This window comes from Myripristis murdjan, chromosome 21 (assembly GCF_902150065.1).
Source record: "Myripristis murdjan chromosome 21, fMyrMur1.1, whole genome shotgun sequence".
In the NCBI taxonomy this organism is placed as follows: Eukaryota; Metazoa; Chordata; class Actinopteri; order Holocentriformes; family Holocentridae; genus Myripristis; species Myripristis murdjan.
In genome coordinates, this window is record NC_044000.1 from 25,423,913 (window position 1) to 25,444,020 (window position 20,108).

Below are 20,108 nucleotides of genomic sequence, written 5' to 3' on the forward strand. Positions count from 1 at the left end.
CAGAAAAAGAGAAAGAACATAAAAACGTGACGGACTGAACATCACCTTTGTTTCCACTCAGTCGACAGGATCAGTCTGTCAGGAGTTTATGACTGAAACAGGTTCAGTCCACACACACACACACACACACACACACACACACACAGAGGAAGCAGCTGGTCAGCAGGGGGCGCTGCAGGTTTGTAAGGAAAACAGTTAATTCACTGAAGAGAGAAATGATGTGTGGTCCAGCGGAGGGAAGCGAGCCGCGGGACGACACTCACATGAAATACACACCCTCATTTATTTATTTATTCAAAGCCTCATTTAACCACAGAGACACACCGATGATAGAGTGTGTGTGTGTGTGTGTGTGTGTGTGTGTGTGTGTGTGTCTGTGTGTGTGTGTGTGTGTCTGTGTGTGTGTGTATTCCAAAAAAAAAAAAAAAGTGTTAGGGATGAACAACTATGATTCCCTCGCAGTGTGAAGTCATTTTGGCGTCTTGATCTTGAGCGGTCATGTTGGAGGAGGAAACACACACTCATTAAATAAATAAATAAATAAATAAAAAGAGGTGGAAATAGGAGGCGCGGTGGTGTCAGTTCAGTTCAGTCCTGCAGGGGGCAGTGATGCGCCTCGTAGCGTCTAAACTGACAGAAACGAGACGCTGAAGAGGAGGCGGCGCATGCGCAGTGTGTGAGCCGTGTCTGGGTGTGTGTGTGTGTTTGTGTCTCGGCGCGGAGGCGAACATGGCCGGCACGGCGCTCAAGCGGCTCATGGCGGAGTACAAACGTGAGTATCTGAAGCCACAGCAGGTGTCAGTGCCCGGGGCTCAGCTCACCGCCAGCCCCGGGCACCAGCCGCCTCCCGGCTCCGTCACACCTGTCAGAGTGACGTGTCGCTCCGGGGAGACACACCTGGAGGAGCGCAGGGGAACAGCGCTTCTCTAAACTCACATTTCAGCAGATAACAGCTGCTCTGGCGTCCTAAATGTGAGCCGAACTGAAGAGTGGACATGCAGGATTCATACAACATTTAGACTCCGGTCCTGTGTTTTGGTTAAAACCCTAAAAATCCGTGTTTTTAACGGAGTCGGGCGCGGCGGCGGGACCTTTGTGTGTTAGCTAACGGCTAACGGGGCGAGCGCGGATGTCGTTTCCAAGCTTATTTCAGGCCCGTTGAGCTCATTTACAGCCTCAAACTCAGCTGCATCTGCCATTATATTACATTATATCAGTGTGTGTGTGTGTGTGTGTGTGTGTGTGTGTGTGTGTGTGTGTGTGTGTGTGTGTGTGTGTGTACAAAGTGATGTTTTGCTAACCTTAGCCCGCTAGCGTTAGCATGCTACTTTGCCGTTCCGCCCACTTCTGTAACTTTTACCGTTAGCATGTTAGCATTAGCCTGATTTGTCTTACTTGCACAAAACAGGATTATTATATTCTGTTGTTAATCCGAGGCGGTGAGCTGGCAGATTAGTGTGAGAGTCATGGGCTCCAGGTCTCAGGTCAGCAGCACGGCAGGCAGCAGGAGGTCAAAGGTCACAGGTTCACGAACACAGCTAGCTGGGTTAGCTTGGTTCACAACAGAGTTGTTATAGATTTGTTTTTTTTTTATCAGTTTTTATTTTATTTTTAGTTTCCAGCCCAGTTGAGTCCAGACTGGGTTCTCTGGTCCCAGTTGAGTTGTTCTTGCTGTCAGTGTCAGTGGGAGTCAGTTGTTTTATTCTAATCTGGCTGCTGTTTGTCAGATTAGCTCTTCACTTTGTGAAGGCAGAGACTCCCAGTCATGTCCACGTCCCAGTCTCAGTAACCATCACACACACACACACACACTCACTATGAGCAGCAGCACTGAACACACTGCACACACACTCTGACTGCACTGAACACACTGCACACACACTCTGACTGCACTGAACACACTGCACACACACACTCTGAGTGTGTGCCGCCAGCCGGTCCTCACCCACATCGGGGTCATGTCTCTCGTCAAGAAGAAGGTCAGGCCAGAGGGTGTTTGGCTAATCTAGATCAACCCAAAGAGTGAGGAGGAAAACAAATTTAAGTGGCACAATAGGGACATCAGTGTGTCTGTAAGAGTATGAATTTTTGGCGATTCAGTTCAATTCATGATTCACTTATCACTTTTATTTTGAAACATTTGAAATGTTATACAAAAATAATGCATAATTTACAACAAATGAGCAAAATCCAGCAGAATTTGAACAAATCAATCTCATATCAAGCGTTTCATATCAATTCAGGCCATAGTTGGAGTTACTAATTTTGTTTGTTTCAGCGGATTGTTGCAGCTAGACTTTATAATTAATGCATCGATGAAATGAATTATTATACACTGCAAAAACTCAAAATCTTACCAGAATATTTGTCTTATTTCAAGTCAAAATGTCTTATTTCTAGTCGAAAATCTTGTTACCCTGAACCCTGGAGGAGGCGTGATGGGGTGTTTTTAACATGTTTGTGTTTGATGTTTCAGAGCTGACCCTGAACCCACCAGAGGGCATCGTCGCAGGTGAGACACACACACACGGCTTTGTTTCTCACAGACAGACAGACAGAGAGAGAGACAGTTTACTGATGGAAAGGTGTGGTGTTCCAGCAGCAGGAGCAACACTCACCACACAGACTCCAACCAAAAACACCAGAGAGAAAAATAAAACACAAGTAACCAAGTAAATCAAGTGGATTAATACAGAGAGTAACCCTCTGTGTATTCTGAGTAAAAAATCACTAAATGAATAAATACAATGTGATCAAATATCTACAGATATCTGCAGCTCAGTAAGCCTTTGCGTACCCTACAGGAGTTATAAAAATAAAAACAATAAATAAATATGCAAAAATACATGTGCAGAACATCTATAGACACGTCACACACACGTTCCCATGTTCTGCCTGCAAGAACACGGCACACACACGTTCCTGGCAGCAGAAACACACACCGCCGTGGTGGAAGAGCCACATCACAGTGAACAGCTTTGATTTGATTGGCTGACGTCACCACAGGTACGGTGGCCAGCAAGGGTCACATCACAGGCTCTTCCCAGCTGTCTGTGTGTCTGTTCACACCCAGAGACAGACAGACAGACTGAATGTCCTGAGACACACTGCTGCTGTGTCCAGGTGAGCTGAGAGCTGCAGGTGACGGGGCGAGGCAGGACAGGTGTAGGTGCCAGGTGGGACGGGGTCTGAGCCTCCTGTCTTCATGGTTCCTGTTGGTTTGTGGTGTTTCTGCTGGAGCTGTGAAGACGGAGGACGGACAGGCACACACACACTCACACACACACACACACACACACACACACACTGATACTGGAACATGCAGTCTGAACTGGAGCTCCGTCTCCGTCAGTTCACCTCAAACACACACCTGCGCTGCTCACCTGGCTGCTGACACCGAGTCTACCCGCCAAACCCAAAGTGGCCTCCTGCCTGGTGGCTCACTGGTCTCTCTGTCCCGCCGGGGACACAAATCACACACCAGCAGCACAGTGTGGGGAGGAGCCTCCATGCTCTTTCTGCTGAGTCAGGATCTGACACACACATGAGGTGTGTGTGTGTTCAGGCTGTCATTCTTGCCCCTTTTCCACCAAAAAGCACCTGGTGCTAGTTCAAGAACCGATTTGCTTTTCCACCGGCCAAGAGCCAAGTGGAGCCAAGTCAGAGCCACGTCATTACGTCAGCGTGAAACGTGATCATGTGGGTGTGCGAGACGCTCGCTCGGAATCACAATAACCAACATGGACGACAAATGGACGAGCCATCGTAGCGATGCAAATACTGCCTGTGTCTTTACAAGCCTACATTGCGGTCCAGAGGCGAAAAACACAATTATTGCTGGCTACCCGTCGTATTCGTGGTCAGAACGAATGATGATTACATTTAGCTTTACGTTTATAGCGATCGCTGCTCCCATTTGGGTCTGTAACCCCGCCCACCAATGACGTGGTGGGTCACGTCATCGGTTCTTTCTCTGGCCCCTGTTTAGCCCCTGCTCCAAGTCGGTGCTTGCCTGGAACCGATTTGGAACCGATTTGGAACCAGTTTGGCCGGTGCTTGGAAAAACAAAGAACCGGTGCTAAATCAGGCACCGGCTCCGAACCAGCCCTGGGACCGCTTTGGTGGAAAAGGGGTAGGAGTGTTCCTGCTGCTGTTCCACAGTGCTGAGGTTCTGCAGTGCTGAGTGTGTGTGTGTGTGTGTGTGTGTGTGTGTGTGTGTGTGTGTGTGTGTGTGTGTGTGTGTGCATGTACTGCGGGACACACCTGTGTAACATCACCTCCACCAGCAGTCACACAGCACCCTGCCTGCTGAGCACAGAGGCTGCTGTCTCTTATTAAAAGCTTTGCTTTGGCGAACCAGTGGGAGGCTTTTATTGTGAAGCAGCTACTGGAAATGGTGTATTTGGATACGATGCGATACGATACGATACAACTTTATTGTCAGTAGTACAGAAATAATCACATAAAGCAACATAGAGCACAAAAAAGTGCCAAGCACATGCAGCACATAGAAGGAGCGTAGAAACAGGTGGTGACAGTATTTATGTCTCCAACATGTTTGAACAAAAGATTTTTAAAAAGCTTTTAATCTGAAGTGGCGTCTGGTCAACTGTATACTCTGCGGTTTGACGAAGCGAGCCACACACACACACACACACACACACACACACACCTCATGAATCCACAGCAGCCGCCGGCTCCTGATCCGCTTCAGGACCAGAGCAGACCTGAACATGGCACACACACCGAATCATGACGTGTGTGTCAGTGTGTCCCTGCTGAAACACACACACACACACACGTTCTGAGCAGTTTACATCGTCAAAACAGACCATGTCTCTGACCAGCTCAACACTAACTACTTCCTCCTGTGTGTGTGTGTGTGTGTGTGTGTGTGTGTGTGTGTGTGTGTGTGTGTGTGTGGATTCAGGTCCTGCCAACGAGGAGAACTTCTTTGAATGGGAGGCTCTGATCATGTAAGTTCCAGCGGTCAGTGCAGCTGCTGAGCCTCAGGCCACAAAAAGCTCAACACTTCTCTTTCCCTCTGTTTTAAAACTCCGTTCAAACTAAACCAGAGTTTCCCACATTGAAAACAACTTTTCCAAACGGTCTGGACGGGACGGCGGCCGGGTGTTTCTGTGGCGACGGGAACACGGAGCGTTCTGGAAGTCTTGATGTAAGAGGGTCATGTGATCTGGTGTTGTGGAGCGGAGGTGTCAGGGTTTCGGTTTGGACGGCGGCTGATGGAAAACACCTGAGAGTGTGTGCAGCCAGCCTGTCACCCCGTCACAGTGAAGGACCACAGGACGTCCCGTCTGGGTCGCCTCACAAGTTGGGGTGTTTGGAGAGGAAGCGGCAGCAGGAGGGGCTGAGCCTCTGGTCTGACTCAAGGAGGAGAGGTCACGGGGTTCCACACCTGTGCAGTGGAATCTGCAGGGGGGTGATTGATTTGTTTCATTGAGGCGCCCGGTCGGCCTCAGCGGGAGTCCAGTTTATTCAGAAAATAAAGATGAGAGGAACCTAAACAGCTGTTTTTTTGTTTTGTTTTTTTTACTTTTCCTTTGTCTGCCTCTACAAAGAGGAAATCCACACACAGCAGGTCGTGAGGTGCAGGCTCTGAGCGGCACCTGAGACAGGAGCTCCCAGCAGGTGGACCCGGAGCCCCTGCTACACACCTGCTGTGTTCTGATGATGTGTGGTCTCAGCACTGTGAGCATCACAGCCAGTGGCCGTGGTTCTTCAGCCTGTATTCAGAAGTGAGTTTGGTTTAGTTACCTGAGGAAATCCAGACCGTGTGCTAACACACACACCTGTATGTTCCTGCGTCTGTTGGGCCTGAACCGTCTCTGCCTCCACCCAGAAACCTGCTGCTGCTGAGCCCAGAGCACCTGAGCAGACACGCTCCCTCTCTGTCTAGCGCCACCTGCTGGAAGCCTCATGGCAGCTCCAGGTACGCTGCACAGGTGTGGGACCTCACAGCTCCCATGGGGTCAGAGATGCTGACTCAGCATTCCTCCAGCCAGGTGTTAGGAGCTGCAGTGTCAGCCTTTGGCCACCAGGTGTCACCGCTCCACAGTAAACCAGTTAGTCGTCACAGGAGGTCTCCTGCCCTCTCCATGTCCTGGACCCCGACTCCCACCCCGCCCGACCCGCCCCCCTGAGGCCCCCTGAGGCCCCTGAGGCCCCCGCCCCCCTGAGGCCCCCTGAGGCCCCGGGGCCCACAGGCTGTGACTCTGATATGATATAAAAATATTTGGGTTTGTGTTTGTTATGGAGTTGTTCAGGTGTCATAACTTGTCACATCGATTCAAACATCATGTTCGATCAATAATCAATGCTACAGGTTTCCTCCTGTAGATTAACCCTTTGAGTTCTGTCAGGAACGTGCAGGGAGGACAGGTGGGTTCTAACCCGCAGAACAACGAGAACAACCCACATGTTTCTGCTTAGACTGTCCCTTTTACTGCTCTTACCACTGTCTCACCTGTCTGTCTCTCACCTGTCCGTCTGTGTCTCACCTGTCTGTCTCTCTCTCACCTGTCTCCCGTCTGTCTGTGTCTCACCTGTCTGTCTCACCTGTCTGTCTTTGTCTCACCTGTCTCTCAAATATCTGTCTGTCTATCTCTCACCTGTCTGTCTGTCTCACCTGTCTGTCTGTGTCTCACCTGTCTGTCTCACCTGTCTGTCTTTGTCTCACCTGTCTCTCAAATATCTGTCTGTCTATCTCTCACCTGTCTGTCTGTCTCACCTGTCTGTCTGTGTCTCACCTGTCTCTCAACTGTCTGTCTGTCTCACCTGTGTCTCTTACCTGTCTGTCTGTGTCTCATCTGTCTGTCTCTCACCTGTCTCACCTGTCTGTCTGTGTCTCACCTGTCTGTCTCTCAGGGGTCCTCAGGACACGTGTTTTGAAGGCGGTGTGTTTCCTGCAGTCCTCAGTTTTCCGTCAGACTACCCGCTCAGTCCGCCCAAGATGAGGTTCACCTGCGACATGTTTCACCCCAACAGTACGTACACACACACACACACACACACACACACACACAGGCTCCGCCCCCTGCACCATCTCACTGTTTCCCAGAACCTCGTCTGTTTAGGTTTGGTTACAGTATCTAATAGGGTGACGAGATTAAACCGTGACGGTATTTCTCGTTGAAGTGAAAAGCTGTGGTGCGGGCACAGACTGTGAGCGATCCAAACTTCTCTTTCTTACCTGTGGGGGCAGTAAAGCGCCTTTGCAACGTCTAGTCTGCCAGAAACTGACAAGAAGAAGGAGAAGGAACGCATCGGCAGCAGCCTATCGAGCGCAGCAAGAATAACGTCGGAGACTGAAATTATCAGCATTGAAGGTTCCCCTGCCACTTTTAAAGTGTTTGTGTGGCAGCATTTTGGATACCCAGTGGAAATAAACAAATAAATACAGAACATGACCGTAGCTTAGGCTGGGCTGTGTACTTGTAGCATGTTGTCAGTATCATGCTTTGGAAAAAAAAAAAAGGTCAGTCTCTGTTTGCACCTTTTGCACTCTGTATTGACAGAGTAGTACTTTGGTTACAGGTTTGCACATACTGTTTGCACTTTAAAAAAGAAATATTTAATTCAACAGTTAAAAGCTCATGCATGGATGCAATTTATAAAACATTTCACAATGCACCTGCTTATCCGCTGTGTGTGTCTGCTGATGACATCACATCACAGCGCCGCCCGACGCTCGGCAGGTTTGTCACCCGCCATGTGAACACACCTGGACCAGCTGATGGTCACCTGACCGGGCTGCCACAGAGTCTGCAGTAGGGCTGTGACAACGAACTTCGAAATTCGATATTAATTCGAACTGGAGGGAGGGATATAACGTTCGATTGCTGAAATTCACGTTCGAATGTGTGTGTGTGTGTGTGTGTCTTTGTTTACGTTGCGTAACGACGCAAATCAACGTTACGCGTGATCGTGCGCGGGATAAAAAAGTGTGGGCATGCATCAGTGCAGCGCGCACCTGTAGGAAGTTTACAGCATGGCTGACCTGACCTGTTGCAATGGATACGTTTGGCTGCTTTATTAAACGTCATTGCTGTACTTTTTGTGGTCTGTTTTATATATTCTAGACATTCCTAAGAAATTTCATATTGAGTGAGAGTTGAAGTGCATTAGTTATCTTGCGTGCTTATTAAAATACGATCGTAAATACATCCAGATCATCATTATTAATGTTGTGCCTTTCAGAAGGAAAGCGCTTGTTAATATGGTTGAAACGCCCTCTGGCGGACAGACCATAAATGACACCCATATTGTACATATCAATAGGCTAAACAATAGACTAAAATTGACCCTAAAAATTCGAACATAATTCGATATTTGACATTATAGGGCAATCGAAATTCGAAATTTATTTTGGAGGAAAGTCACAGCCCTAGTCTGCAGCTGCAGCGTCGCCGTCGCCCTGTCGCTGTGTTGGCGTGCTCTCAGCGTGTCGTTAGCGTGCTCTCAGCGTGTCGTTAGCGTGTTGTTAGCGCTCTGTTAGTGGGGTCATTAGCCACCTCAGCTGTTAGCTCAGGCTGTAATCAGAGTGATGATGTCACTGCAGGGAGATGGTCTGAGCACGCTCAGTGCTGATTAGAGGGGACAGGACACTCACCGCTGACCCACCACCATCATCATCATCATTATGGCTCTGTGAAGTCTCTCACACACACACACACACACACACACACACACACACCAGGAAAACACTCAGGTAGTGCCAGTATGAGGGAGGGGATGAACTGTGTGTGTGTGTGTGTGTGTGTGTGTGTGTGTGTGTGTGTGTGTGTGTGACAGCAGCAGATACAGGTGATCACACAGATAAAACCGCGGTCGTGTCTGAAACTCTTGTGACTGCAGCTCGTCTTTGTCTCTTATTTGTAGCAGCAGATTTATTTTGTCATTTCGTGGATTCTGTAACAGTGTCACAAATTCACTGAGATGGGAAATGAGCTTTGGAAAAGCAGCTGTAAATATTTAAATATTAACATCAGTTCCATCAGTATGAAATAGTTAGACTATTATCAGTAAACTACCAACCCGACATCCCTCACCAGTAGAGTGATGCCGTCTTGTAACAGTCGGCAGCCTCCTGTCCTTCGCTTCATGGCGTTAACGGCAGCCTTGGGACCAAACGGCCAGATTATTTCTGATGGTGGCGACCGCCTTGAAGCGCACGATCCCCCCTAGTGTGCGGGAATGCGCACCGCAATTAATTCTCTGTGCCACTTGGCAAGCCGGGTGCATGATGGTCGTGAGGAAGTGACGTCAGGGGGCTGGTCTGAGAGCAGCAGAGGAGCTCTAGAGACACGACGCTGAGGCCGAGCCAGACGAGGAGGTGGATCTCCCGTCTGTGAGCGAAGCAGGGAGACCCTCCTCTCCCTCGACCTGCAGAGCGTGTTGGACCGTCACAGGTCGGCAGAAATACACCTGACTGAGACGATTTACTGTTATGGTGCTGTAGCGGCGAGCACCGCAAGTTTTTTTTTTTCTTCGCCTTTTTCATTGGAGGACGACCTCCAAGAGGAGCGTGGTTTCTGTGGCGGCGTTTTTGAGAGAAAAGACAGAAAAAGACTGAACCATTTTTGTTGTTGAAATAAATTTTGTTAAGAAAAGGACTGGTAGTATTTTTGTTTGTTGTGAGGAAGGATTGAAAATATTTTGTTTTGAAAAACTATTCAGTGAAAAACAGGACTGAAAATAATTTGTGTTGGATTTTGATTTTGAGTGAAGGTTTTTTTCATTTGTTCTCTGACTGACTACGACAAACAATAAACAATACAAACAGTCTGGAGGTGTGTGTGTTGCTAGAGGTGTGTGTGGTCTGCCTCTGAGCGTCTCAACACAGTCAGCCTGAGTGCTGGTGAGCTTGGTGGTTGAGGGTTCGACTCCCTCTGTAATGAACAGGTTAACGACGTGCACACAGCGGGCCGCTCACACACACACACACACACACACACACACACACACACACACAGTGTGTTGATTAGTCGTGTGGTTTTGACCTGTTTGGGCTTCTGTAGAACGCGTGGCACTGCAGAGCGGGCGGAAACACACCGTCCACAGCCTGAGCGCAGGGAAACAGCCTGAGCAGAGGAAAACAGCCTGAGCGGAGGAAAACAGCCTGAGCAGAGGAAAACAGCCTGAGCAGAGGAAAACAGCCTGAGCGCAGGAAAACAGCCTGAGCAGAGGAAAACAGCCTGAGCAGAGGAAAACAGCCTGAGCAGAGGAAAACAGCCTGAGCAGAGGATGGTTTTCTGATCTTTCCAGCAGGTTTTCCACTTTCCGAGTTTCCACGTCTGGATGAACCTGCAGGCTCTGCAGGATGTGTGGGAGCCCTGATCTGAGCGCTGCGACACGCAGGGAATCCATAACAGGAAACACTTATCAACCCTGTTAACCACACACACACACACACACACACACACACACACACACACACACACACACACACACACACACACACACACAAACTGCTTTGATGGCAAGCCAGGCCAGATTCCTCTGATAATCTTTGATTTCTTGTGTATCCTTCCTGACCTCACACACACACACACAAACACACACACTAGGAGAGAATTTTATGGTTAGTCTTTCAAATCCTTGAGCCCGTATGTAGGCTTTTATTTTGAAACGTTTTATTCCAGAAATATTTTTTAAGAAATCATTTGCTTCCTAAATGCTTCCACATTTCCTTCATCTGAGTTCAGAGAAATGTGGATGCAGGATTATCATTTACGGAGCCGACTCTCTGCTCAGCCTCACTGTACACACTGTCTGTGGTTTAAAGGTGCAGTACGTAGTTTGGTTTACATGGGGATAGCTTTCTACTATAAATAAAATGATTTGAATTATTCCCTCATTTTACAGTCATGCTAAAGAAAAGGTTTTGAAGCTCTGCAGATCAGGGGTCTGGAGGATGGCTTTTGAAATAGTCCAAATTTGCAGGCTTTGCTGTCGTAAACAGCAGGTCATTGTTCAGTGTCCTGAGGGTCCACTTCCCCCTGAGCATCGTATACTCACATTTTTACAAGCACAAAAACAAACGGTATATGAAAATGGATTGTGCATTTTCATATACCGTTTGTTTTTGTGTCGCTTTACTTTACAGTTTCCCTTTGAAAACAGCGTACTGCACCTTTAACCGTCCCAGCACACGCTCTCACCTGTGCAGGTGCTGCTTCCTCTCCAGTCTCTCAGTGTGAATGTGGTGTGTTCCTCCTCAGTCTACCCGGACGGCCGGGTGTGTATCTCCATCCTGCACGCCCCGGGGGACGACCCCATGGGCTACGAGAGCAGCGCCGAGCGGTGGAGCCCGGTGCAGAGCGTGGAGAAGATCCTGCTGTCTGTGGTCAGCATGCTGGCAGGTGACACACCTCCACTCCAAGTGATTCATGTGAAAACACACTCCTCTCTGTCTCCTCCCATGTCTCCTCATCTCCTCTCGTCTCCTCTCTCCTTGCCTCCTTGCCCCGCCCACAGAGCCTAACGATGAGAGCGGGGCGAACGTCGACGCCTCCAAGATGTGGCGTGAGGACCGGGAGCAGTTCTACCAGCTCGCCCAGAAGATCGTACGCAAGTCCCTGGGCCTGTAGAGATGATGTCATCACCATGCGACGGCACATAGCACTGTGTGTGTGTGCGTGTGTGTTCACCAGCAGACACACACATAGACTTTCCCCCCTTTCTCTCTCTCTCTCTTTCTCTCTCTCTCCAAGAGGACGTCATGCTCACTCGACCACAGATCCATTTACAATCTGTGGAGGTTTGGCTGTCCAGCTTATGCCTCGCTGTCACACACACACACACACTCACACACACACACACACACAAGGACTGGACAGACTGATGGACTTGAACGTTGAAGGAACCAGGTTCTCCTGTGGTTCCTGGTGGTTCTGCAGGCTGATGTCGTGGGGTTGATGCTGCTGACAGGCCGCGTCCCCGTTCCACCTTTTATGTGTTTTAATGAACCTTTTCTCCTTTCTGACGCTCGCATGGCGTGTCAGCCTGAGCCGGCACAGTCACTGTTTCAGTGTGTTAGTGACACGGCTCACAGGGTGTACAGGAGCTAACCTGTACACCCTGTGAGCCCCCCCGCAGCCCCCTCTCACTCCCCCCGCAGCGCCCCCCCAGACCTTCAAAATAAAACAATATATAGATGAATAATTCATTCATTTATTTGACTTTTTTTTATCTTTGACAAAATTTTAAATCATTTCAAGGTTAAAAACAATCAGTAAAACTGCAGCAGGTTAATAACAGGATGATCTCAGCCTCAGTTATCAGATTATCCCCCCTCCCCTCCCTCCCTCCCTCTCTGATGAAGCGTCAGGTCAGAGTGTAAACAGTGTGTGTGTGTGTGTGTGTGTGAAGGAGGTTTGGACGTTCTGACAGGAAGCTGGCAGCTGGTTGGCGACATCGAGGTGTTTTTTGTTTTGTTTTTGTTTTTTTATTCAGTGGATGGAGCCTTGGCCTGTGATGCACTTTACCTGCAGAGGAGCTAGGGGGCGCTGCAGGAGGTCTCCTCCTCCTCCTCCTCCTCCTCCACTGGACACGAGCTTTTAGTTTGTCTGTTGATCTGACAAAAACACACCCAATAAATTCAATGAAATCACCTGCTGACTCAGCTCTTTTACCTGAGAGACTGTGTGTGTGTGTGTGTGTGTGTCCTGAAGGGATCAAACCTTTTACAATTTTTTTAATTTTTAAAATTTTACCTGCTAAAAGGTTCAGGTGAGTGTCACTCATCCACTGTTGCCATGACGACTGCTGAGGTTTTAGCTCTGAAAACAGCCAATCAGGTTTGTTGGATGTCAGCAGCACCGATGTAAGACTCACACACACACACACACACACCCCGTCCTAATGGGCTTGGGTTTGTTCTGTCCTGTTGGTTAAAGGCAGAATGAGTCTGATTGGTCGTTGGCCCCGCCTCCCTGCCGCAGAGTTTTATTTTCCTAGGATGGCGACGGAATCGATGCGGTGCTTTCGATCTGGCCCAGCGCTGCACTGTGATTGGCTGGGAGCTACAAACCCGCCACCCAAAGGCCAACGCCCAGAAGTGTCCCGAGCTCAGCACAAGAAACACACACACACACCCACACACACCCCTCTGACAACAGAGAGGGTCCTGTTGAAACTTCCTGTTTCAACAGGAAGTGCATCAAATCAAGAGAGAGAGAGTTTAAACTGTTAGCAAATAAAAGCCTCAGTGTGCTGATAGGAGAGGCACCGGACTTTCAGATTAAAAGCCCGATGCTGTGAGTTCAGCTCTGACGCTTCATGTCTCAACTCGCCTCAAACATCAGCTCCTATCACAGAGCAGCGCTCGCCGTGTTTACACAGCCACCAGGCCCGAGTGTGTGTGTGTGTGTGTGTGTGTGTGTGTGTGTGATGACAGCCCTCTCTGCCCTGCAGCTGAATGACGTTCAAATAATTAGCTGCTCCAATGCCGTCACACACGACAAATAACAGACCGCTCTGTGTGTGTGTGTGTGTGTGACATGGCAGTAAGTGCAGTAGCACTCAGAAGCTGAAAGCTGTTATTTCAGCAGCTCGTGCCACATGAGCGGCTCGAGGTTCGAGGCTCAGTGTGGTACGCCCTGTTCACACACACACATACACACACACACACACACACACACAGAGCGGTCTGTTATTTGTCGTGTGTGACGGCATTGGAGCAGAAATGGTGAAAATCTATTTCCTGGAAATTTGGAAATGGCTTCTGGTGTTTTTCAGCCTCCTGCTCTCAGGAGGACCCTGGTTCTCAGAACGCTCTGTGGTTCTACAGAGAACCATCAGCAGCTGAAGAACCTCTTTATTTAGGGGCTGGTTCTCCACACTCTGTGGTTCTTTAAAGTCCTAAAGGTTCTTCATGTTTATTGGAATTATTTGGTGGTGGCATCAGCTAACAATTCTTTTCCTCTTGGATTAATGTGCAGATTATTTCCTCAGTGAATGGATTAATGTCGCGCTCTATAAACCATCAGAAAACATTTTTAATAGCTCGTCTGGAACCCAATGAAGGAACAAGGAACGTGGAGAACCGGAGAACCAACAACTCGTTCATGTTGGTTTCCAACCTGCACACAGTCATCTGGTTTAAAGAGAGACTTTTATTCTGAAAAATGACTAAAGGACCTTTGAAAAGTAGCAGCAGCAGCAGCAGGAGGAGGAGGAGGAGGAGGAGGAGGAGGAGGAGGAGGAGGAGGAGAGCTGAGTTCAGGATGTTCACCCCCGAGGAGGACGATGGTGATGATGAAGAAACCCTCAGGTCACCTGTTGGGATGATCCCAGGCTCTGCAGGGAGCAGCAGGACGTCCCAACCTCAGGTCAGGTCGGCCCCCGCGCCCAGCAGGACTTGTAAAGGTTTTGGGTGAACCTGCTGGATCCTGCCGGGGCGAGGCGGGGCGAGACCTCAGATTAGATTAGATTATAAAGCTCTGATCACAGCAGAGACTGAAGCTGAAGCTGCAGAGCAACAGCAGCGAGTGTGTGAGGAAACACAGAGTGTGTGAGGAGAGATGTGTCAGCTTACAGCCTGCACACACACACACACACACACACACACACATGCCTGTAAACTTGTGCAGCAGCTTTTGTCGTTGTTTTGTTTTACACTCTTGCTCTCAGCAAGTCTTATCGCAGCCCGTCTCACACACACACACACACACACACACACACACACACACCTGCTGAGTGTAACAGAAGCTGCTAAGTGCTGTTTTGATGATTTTCCTTCAGAAACACTTCAGTGATCAGTATCAGTCATCTGTGCATGCTGTCCACATACACACACACTCACACACACACACACACACACCGAGCTGAACATCCTGCTGACAGAAAAATGTAAAGATGACAAATTATCAGAAATGAGCAGAACAACAAGAAAAATCCTGGAACAAAAGTAAAACCAGTCAAATCTGATGCGCTAACGTTTAGTTTGACATACACACGACACACACGCGACACACACGCAACACACACACAACACACACACAACACACACGCTGAGAAAACTGTCCAAGAAGGTAAAAAAGACCAGAACATAATTTATCAAAAAGCAAAAATTCAGATCAGCTGTCAGATACTCATCAATCTGATCAATAATATCTCACACACACACACACTCACACACACACACACACACACACAGCATGGTGTCTGTATTTGTTGTTTCTGATTTCTTTCTTGCTGCCACCACGGTGCGTGTGTGTGTGTGTGTGTGTGTGTGTGTGTGTGTGTGTGTGTGTGTGTGTGAGTGTGTGAGTGTGTCTGTTGGGGGGGTAGTGGCCCCGCCCAACAGGGGAATTCCTGCAGACATCACCAACACACCTGACAGAGAGAAAGACACCAGCTCACTATCTCTCCCTCTCTCTCTCTCTCTCTCTCTGTCTGTCTCTCTCTGTCTCTCTCTCTCTGTCTGTCTCTTTCTCTCTCCCCCTCTTGCCCCTCCCTCTCTCTCTCTGGCCCCTCCCTCTCTTTCTGCTGTACACGGAGTGTGTTTGTGTGTGTGAGTGTGTGTGCAGGTGAGTGTGTGTGCAGGCAGCAGCTCAGGTGTAGCTCTGCTCTGCCAGGTGTTCTGTGGACGAGGACGACAGGAGCGACGGCAGCGGCGGAGGACAGACGGGACGGTCCTGCACCTGGAGGAGAGTGAGACAGGTGAGTCGGAGCTCCTGACTCTGATTTCAAATCTGCTGATTTCTGCTGATTTTAAAATCCTGCGGAAAGCCTCTGAGTCGCTGAGGCAGGCTGGGCAAAGTCACTGTCACACACTGAAAATCTGACAAGTGAAAGAATCTGCCGATGGGATGACATAATCTGAGATAATCTGAGATAATCCCACTTGTCTCCAATGCTAATCAATTCCAGCTAAAAACAAAGTCCAGCTTGCTCCTGTCAGTGAGAGTCAGGTGTCATTTTCCTCTGTAATCTGCCTCAACACAGTCACACTGAGCGGGACACCAGCGGGATTATCTCAGATTACCCCGTCCTGCCGGCACATTGGAGGGCTGGAGATGAAATGACGGGACATTTCTGCAGGTGATGTTCAGTCCTCACCTGGGCTGATCATCTGTGTGGATTAACTTCCAACAGAGAAGCTTTCAACAAGAAGCAGCAGCCAACCGAGAACACACACACACACACACACACACACACACACACACACACACACAGATATACAGCGACCCCTGGTGGACAAACTCAGATGGTTTGTACTTTCGTTCTTCCATTAGCGCTCATTTGTAATAACACATTTTGTCACGATGGAACTGTTGATTAAGTTTTTCAGTTGCTGTTGTGTGTGTGTGTGTATGTGTGTGTGTCAGAGGGATATTCGGACAGAAAACATCCCCGTCCCAGCAGTAGAGGACAGCAGTCAGATCTTCCTCTGCTGTTGGATTAAACGCACGACGGCGTATCAGAGCTGGGCTGATATTCTGGGGAAAAGATTCTGAGATTATAAAGTCACAAATTTACAAGAAAAAACTCTAATTTTCTCCTCTCAGTCCGTGGCTCCACATGTGCTGCCCCCTGCTGGCCGTGTCTCAGGCCTGCAGCTGATCCCCTCAGCAGATTCTACTCTGACATGGGATTCAGGAACAAGGAGATCCTGCTGATTTGAGCCCAGAATCAGCAGATGTCCAGATGCTGAGGAGGAGATTGGGGTTCTGGACTCAAACCAGCAGGATTTCCGTCTGACTGATCTTTAATATTTGAGTTTTTTCCTCATAAATTTCCGTCTTTCATTTCAGAATTTCTGAGATCTTTCTCGTAAGTTTGTGAGTTGTTTCTTTTAAACTGAACATGTTAATCTCAGAATCTTCTCAGTGTTTTCCCACAAATCTGTGTCTCTATAATCGACCATGAAATCTGCAATTTTTCTCCTGAAGTTTTCGGTGAATTGTGTCTCATCAGGTGGCGAGGATCTCTGCTGGAGGTGAGAGGCGTCACTCCCTCTGGTTGGCGAGAGCGGCTGCAGAGGAGGACGTGGAGGAGCTGCAGCCTGATGGAAACCACAGAAGAAGAGTGAACTTGGTTTCATCTTCGTGTTTGTTTTCTGTGCCTTTTTGCAGAAAAGGGGAAAATTTCAAATCCGTCCCGTGCGTTCTGTCCTCGGCGAGGTGACGCCTGGAGACTCTCACATTCTATTTTATTTTTGCATTTTGAGCGAAGTGGAAACAGAGACTGTTGCCACCCTGACGGCGCTCCAGCTCTGCGTCACACCAGCTGACTTGTTTCTCATCGTCACGTTTGAGTAAAAAAGGTTCTGGGCTCTCAGTCGGGACGACAGGAAACGTTCCAGGTTTCCCAGCTGTGTGGAAGCTGCAGGAAGTGAGCGGGACGTTAAAGTGTGTGTGTGACGGTGAGGCGAGGCGACATGCCAGCGGGCGCATGGCGCTCTGCCCGACACACTGGCGAGTGCTGCAGGTGACGAGCCGGACCTGAATGCACCACGCCGCCCTCACACGGTCACATGGTCCCAGGCCGAGCGAGCGTCTTGATGGCGGGCGGCGTGCTGCTGCTCTGCCTGCTGCTGGGACACACACACACATACACACACTGCCACACCTGGAGGCCCTGCACAGGTACACTGAGAGTGTGTGTGTGTGTGTGTGTGTGTGTGTGAATGAGTGTGTGTGTGAGTCTGTGTGTGTGTGTGTGTGTGTGTGTGTGTGTGTGTGTGTGACAGGCCTCCAGCAGCTCGTCACTGAGCTCACCTGCAGGCCTCATTTTATTTACACGTCATCATCATGAGGAGGTCGTATTTGTCGTGTTCGTGATGTTGACAGTTTGAGACACAACAACAACAACACAACAGCAACAATACAACAACACAACAGCAACACAACAGTAACAACACAACAGCAACACAACAACAAAACGACAACAGCACAACAACAATACAACACAACAACACAACAACAATACAACACAATAACAACAACAACAACACAACAGCAACACAACAACAATACAACACAACAACACAACAACAACAACACAACAGCAACACAACAACAAAATGACAACAGCACAACAACAATACAACACAACAACACAACAACAATACAACACAATAACAACAACAACAACAACAACACAACAGCAACACAACAACAATACAACACAACAACACAACAACAACAACACAACAGCAACACAACAACAAAACGACAACAGCACAACAACAATACAACACAACAACACAACAACAATACAACACAATAACAACAACAACAACACAACAGCAACACAACAACAATACAACACAACAACACAACAACAACAACACAACAGCAACACAACAACAAAATGACAACAGCACAACAACAATACAACACAACAACACAACAACAATACAACACAATAACAACAACAACAACACAACAGCAACACAACAACAATACAACACAACAACACAACAACAACAACACAACAGCAACACAACAACAAAATGACAACAGCACAACAATACAACACAACAACACAACAACAACAATACAACACAATAACAACAACACAACAGCAACACAACAACAATACAACACAACAACACAATAACAACACAACAGCAACACAACAACAAAACGACAACAGCACAACAACAATACAACACAATAACAACACAACAGCAACACAACAACAAAACGACAACAGCACAACAACAATACAACACAACAACAACAACACAACAGCAACACAACAACAACACAACAACAACACAACAACAACACACTGGTCCGACCCTCAGGATCTCTGTCTCTGCCTTTATATATATGTGTACTTTTTATCATATTGTAAGTGCTGTGTGTGTGTGTGTGCGTGTGTGTGTGTGTACGTGTGTGTGTGTGTGTGTGTGTGTGTGTGTGTGTGTGTGTGTGTGTGTGTGTGTGTCGTCAGCTGGTTTGTCCGGCCTCCTCGTTCATCTTTTCATCTTTTTCATCTTTTCATCTTTTTCAAACGGCTCCGGCTGTTTTGTTGCTGCTCTCAGGTCTTTGAAATGTGATCTGTGGCGAGCATGTCGTCCCCTCCCTCAATTCATCTGCTGAGCCACACACACACACACACACACACACACACACACACACACACACACCTTCACAGGAGCTTAAAGGGGAATTCCAGCCAAAAACCAAATTCAGCTTGTTCCTGTCAGTGAGAGCAGATTTTAAAATCCTTCCCTCTGAGATGTTTCTTCTGTTTCTTCTGTTTGTTTGTTTGTTTGTTTGTTTGTTTGTTTGTTTGTTTGTTTTTTATTTCTTCTTGGCTGATCTCTTCATCTCTTCATTTTTCATCATCGTAAGGTTTTTTTGTTTCAAAATTTTAATCTTTATTTATCCAGTGAACTTCAAACTCACCTCGGGGTTCCCAGGTATCCCAGAAAACCCGGAAAATTTGAGAACCAATAAAATGCCTCAGAATATGAAACAATCACCTAGTGATCGTTGCTATGGTAACTCGAGGTAACCAGGGGGCTTGTTAGCGGTCTTTACCGGTCGCCATGGTAACTCCTGTGCTCCTGTGTGTGTCCTCCTTAGACCTGCTGCCTCTGGACCTGCTGGCCAGAGTCCTGCCCCGCCCAGGACAAGCCCCGCCCACTCAGGTGAGACGGACAGGTGATGCTCCTGATGAGTGACTGAAAAACAGACGTTTATCAGATCTGTCAGTCAGTCGATTGTGGAGTTTTAAAGTTTTAAAGTTCCTCTTCTGCTGGTCAATCAATCAGCCGATCGATCAGGTGCGGATCGTTCAGTCCAGAGGGTCCAGAGGCCTCCGATTGGCCGGTGCCTCGACAACAGCGCTGAGTTTCCCTGCCTCCCAGATCTTCACCAACTGTGATTTCTTCCCTGAAGAGTTTTCATTGGTCGCCACCGTCAAGACGTCCGGACTGAGCGCCAGGGTCCGCATCGATTATTGATCTGGTTTATCAATCAGCTTGTTAACGTGTAGCAGAGTGTACAGCTGCTGTTCAGTCTAACACTTTCTACATCGACAATGTTGGATTATCTAATCTCATCTAATCTAATCTAATCTCATCTGATCTCATCTGATCTCATCTAATCTAATCTCTCCTCTTCTTG

General features: G+C 48.2%; 2 protein-coding genes across 2 annotated transcripts in view; both read left to right on the top strand.

Moving 5' to 3' along the window:
* The first annotated feature begins 624 nt into the window (after positions 1-624).
* Positions 625-12,633, top strand: ube2g2 (ubiquitin-conjugating enzyme E2G 2 (UBC7 homolog, yeast)). Its single transcript, XM_030080532.1, has 6 exons — positions 625-772; positions 2,477-2,512; positions 4,931-4,976; positions 6,886-7,004; positions 11,241-11,381; positions 11,497-12,633. The coding sequence occupies exons 1-6, from the start codon at positions 730-732 to the stop codon at positions 11,607-11,609; spliced, it is 498 nt and encodes a 165-aa protein (XP_029936392.1). The 5' UTR covers positions 625-729; the 3' UTR covers positions 11,610-12,633.
* A 4,894-nt stretch (positions 12,634-17,527) lies between these two features.
* Positions 17,528-20,108, top strand: part of LOC115380243 (thrombospondin-type laminin G domain and EAR repeat-containing protein) — a 19,207-nt gene continuing 16,626 nt past the window's right edge. The window contains exons 1-3 of the mRNA XM_030081334.1: positions 17,528-17,612; positions 19,566-19,630; positions 19,766-19,927. Of these exons, the coding sequence (XP_029937194.1) occupies positions 17,528-17,612; positions 19,566-19,630; positions 19,766-19,927 (312 nt within the window). The remainder of the gene's footprint in view (positions 17,613-19,565; positions 19,631-19,765; positions 19,928-20,108) is intronic.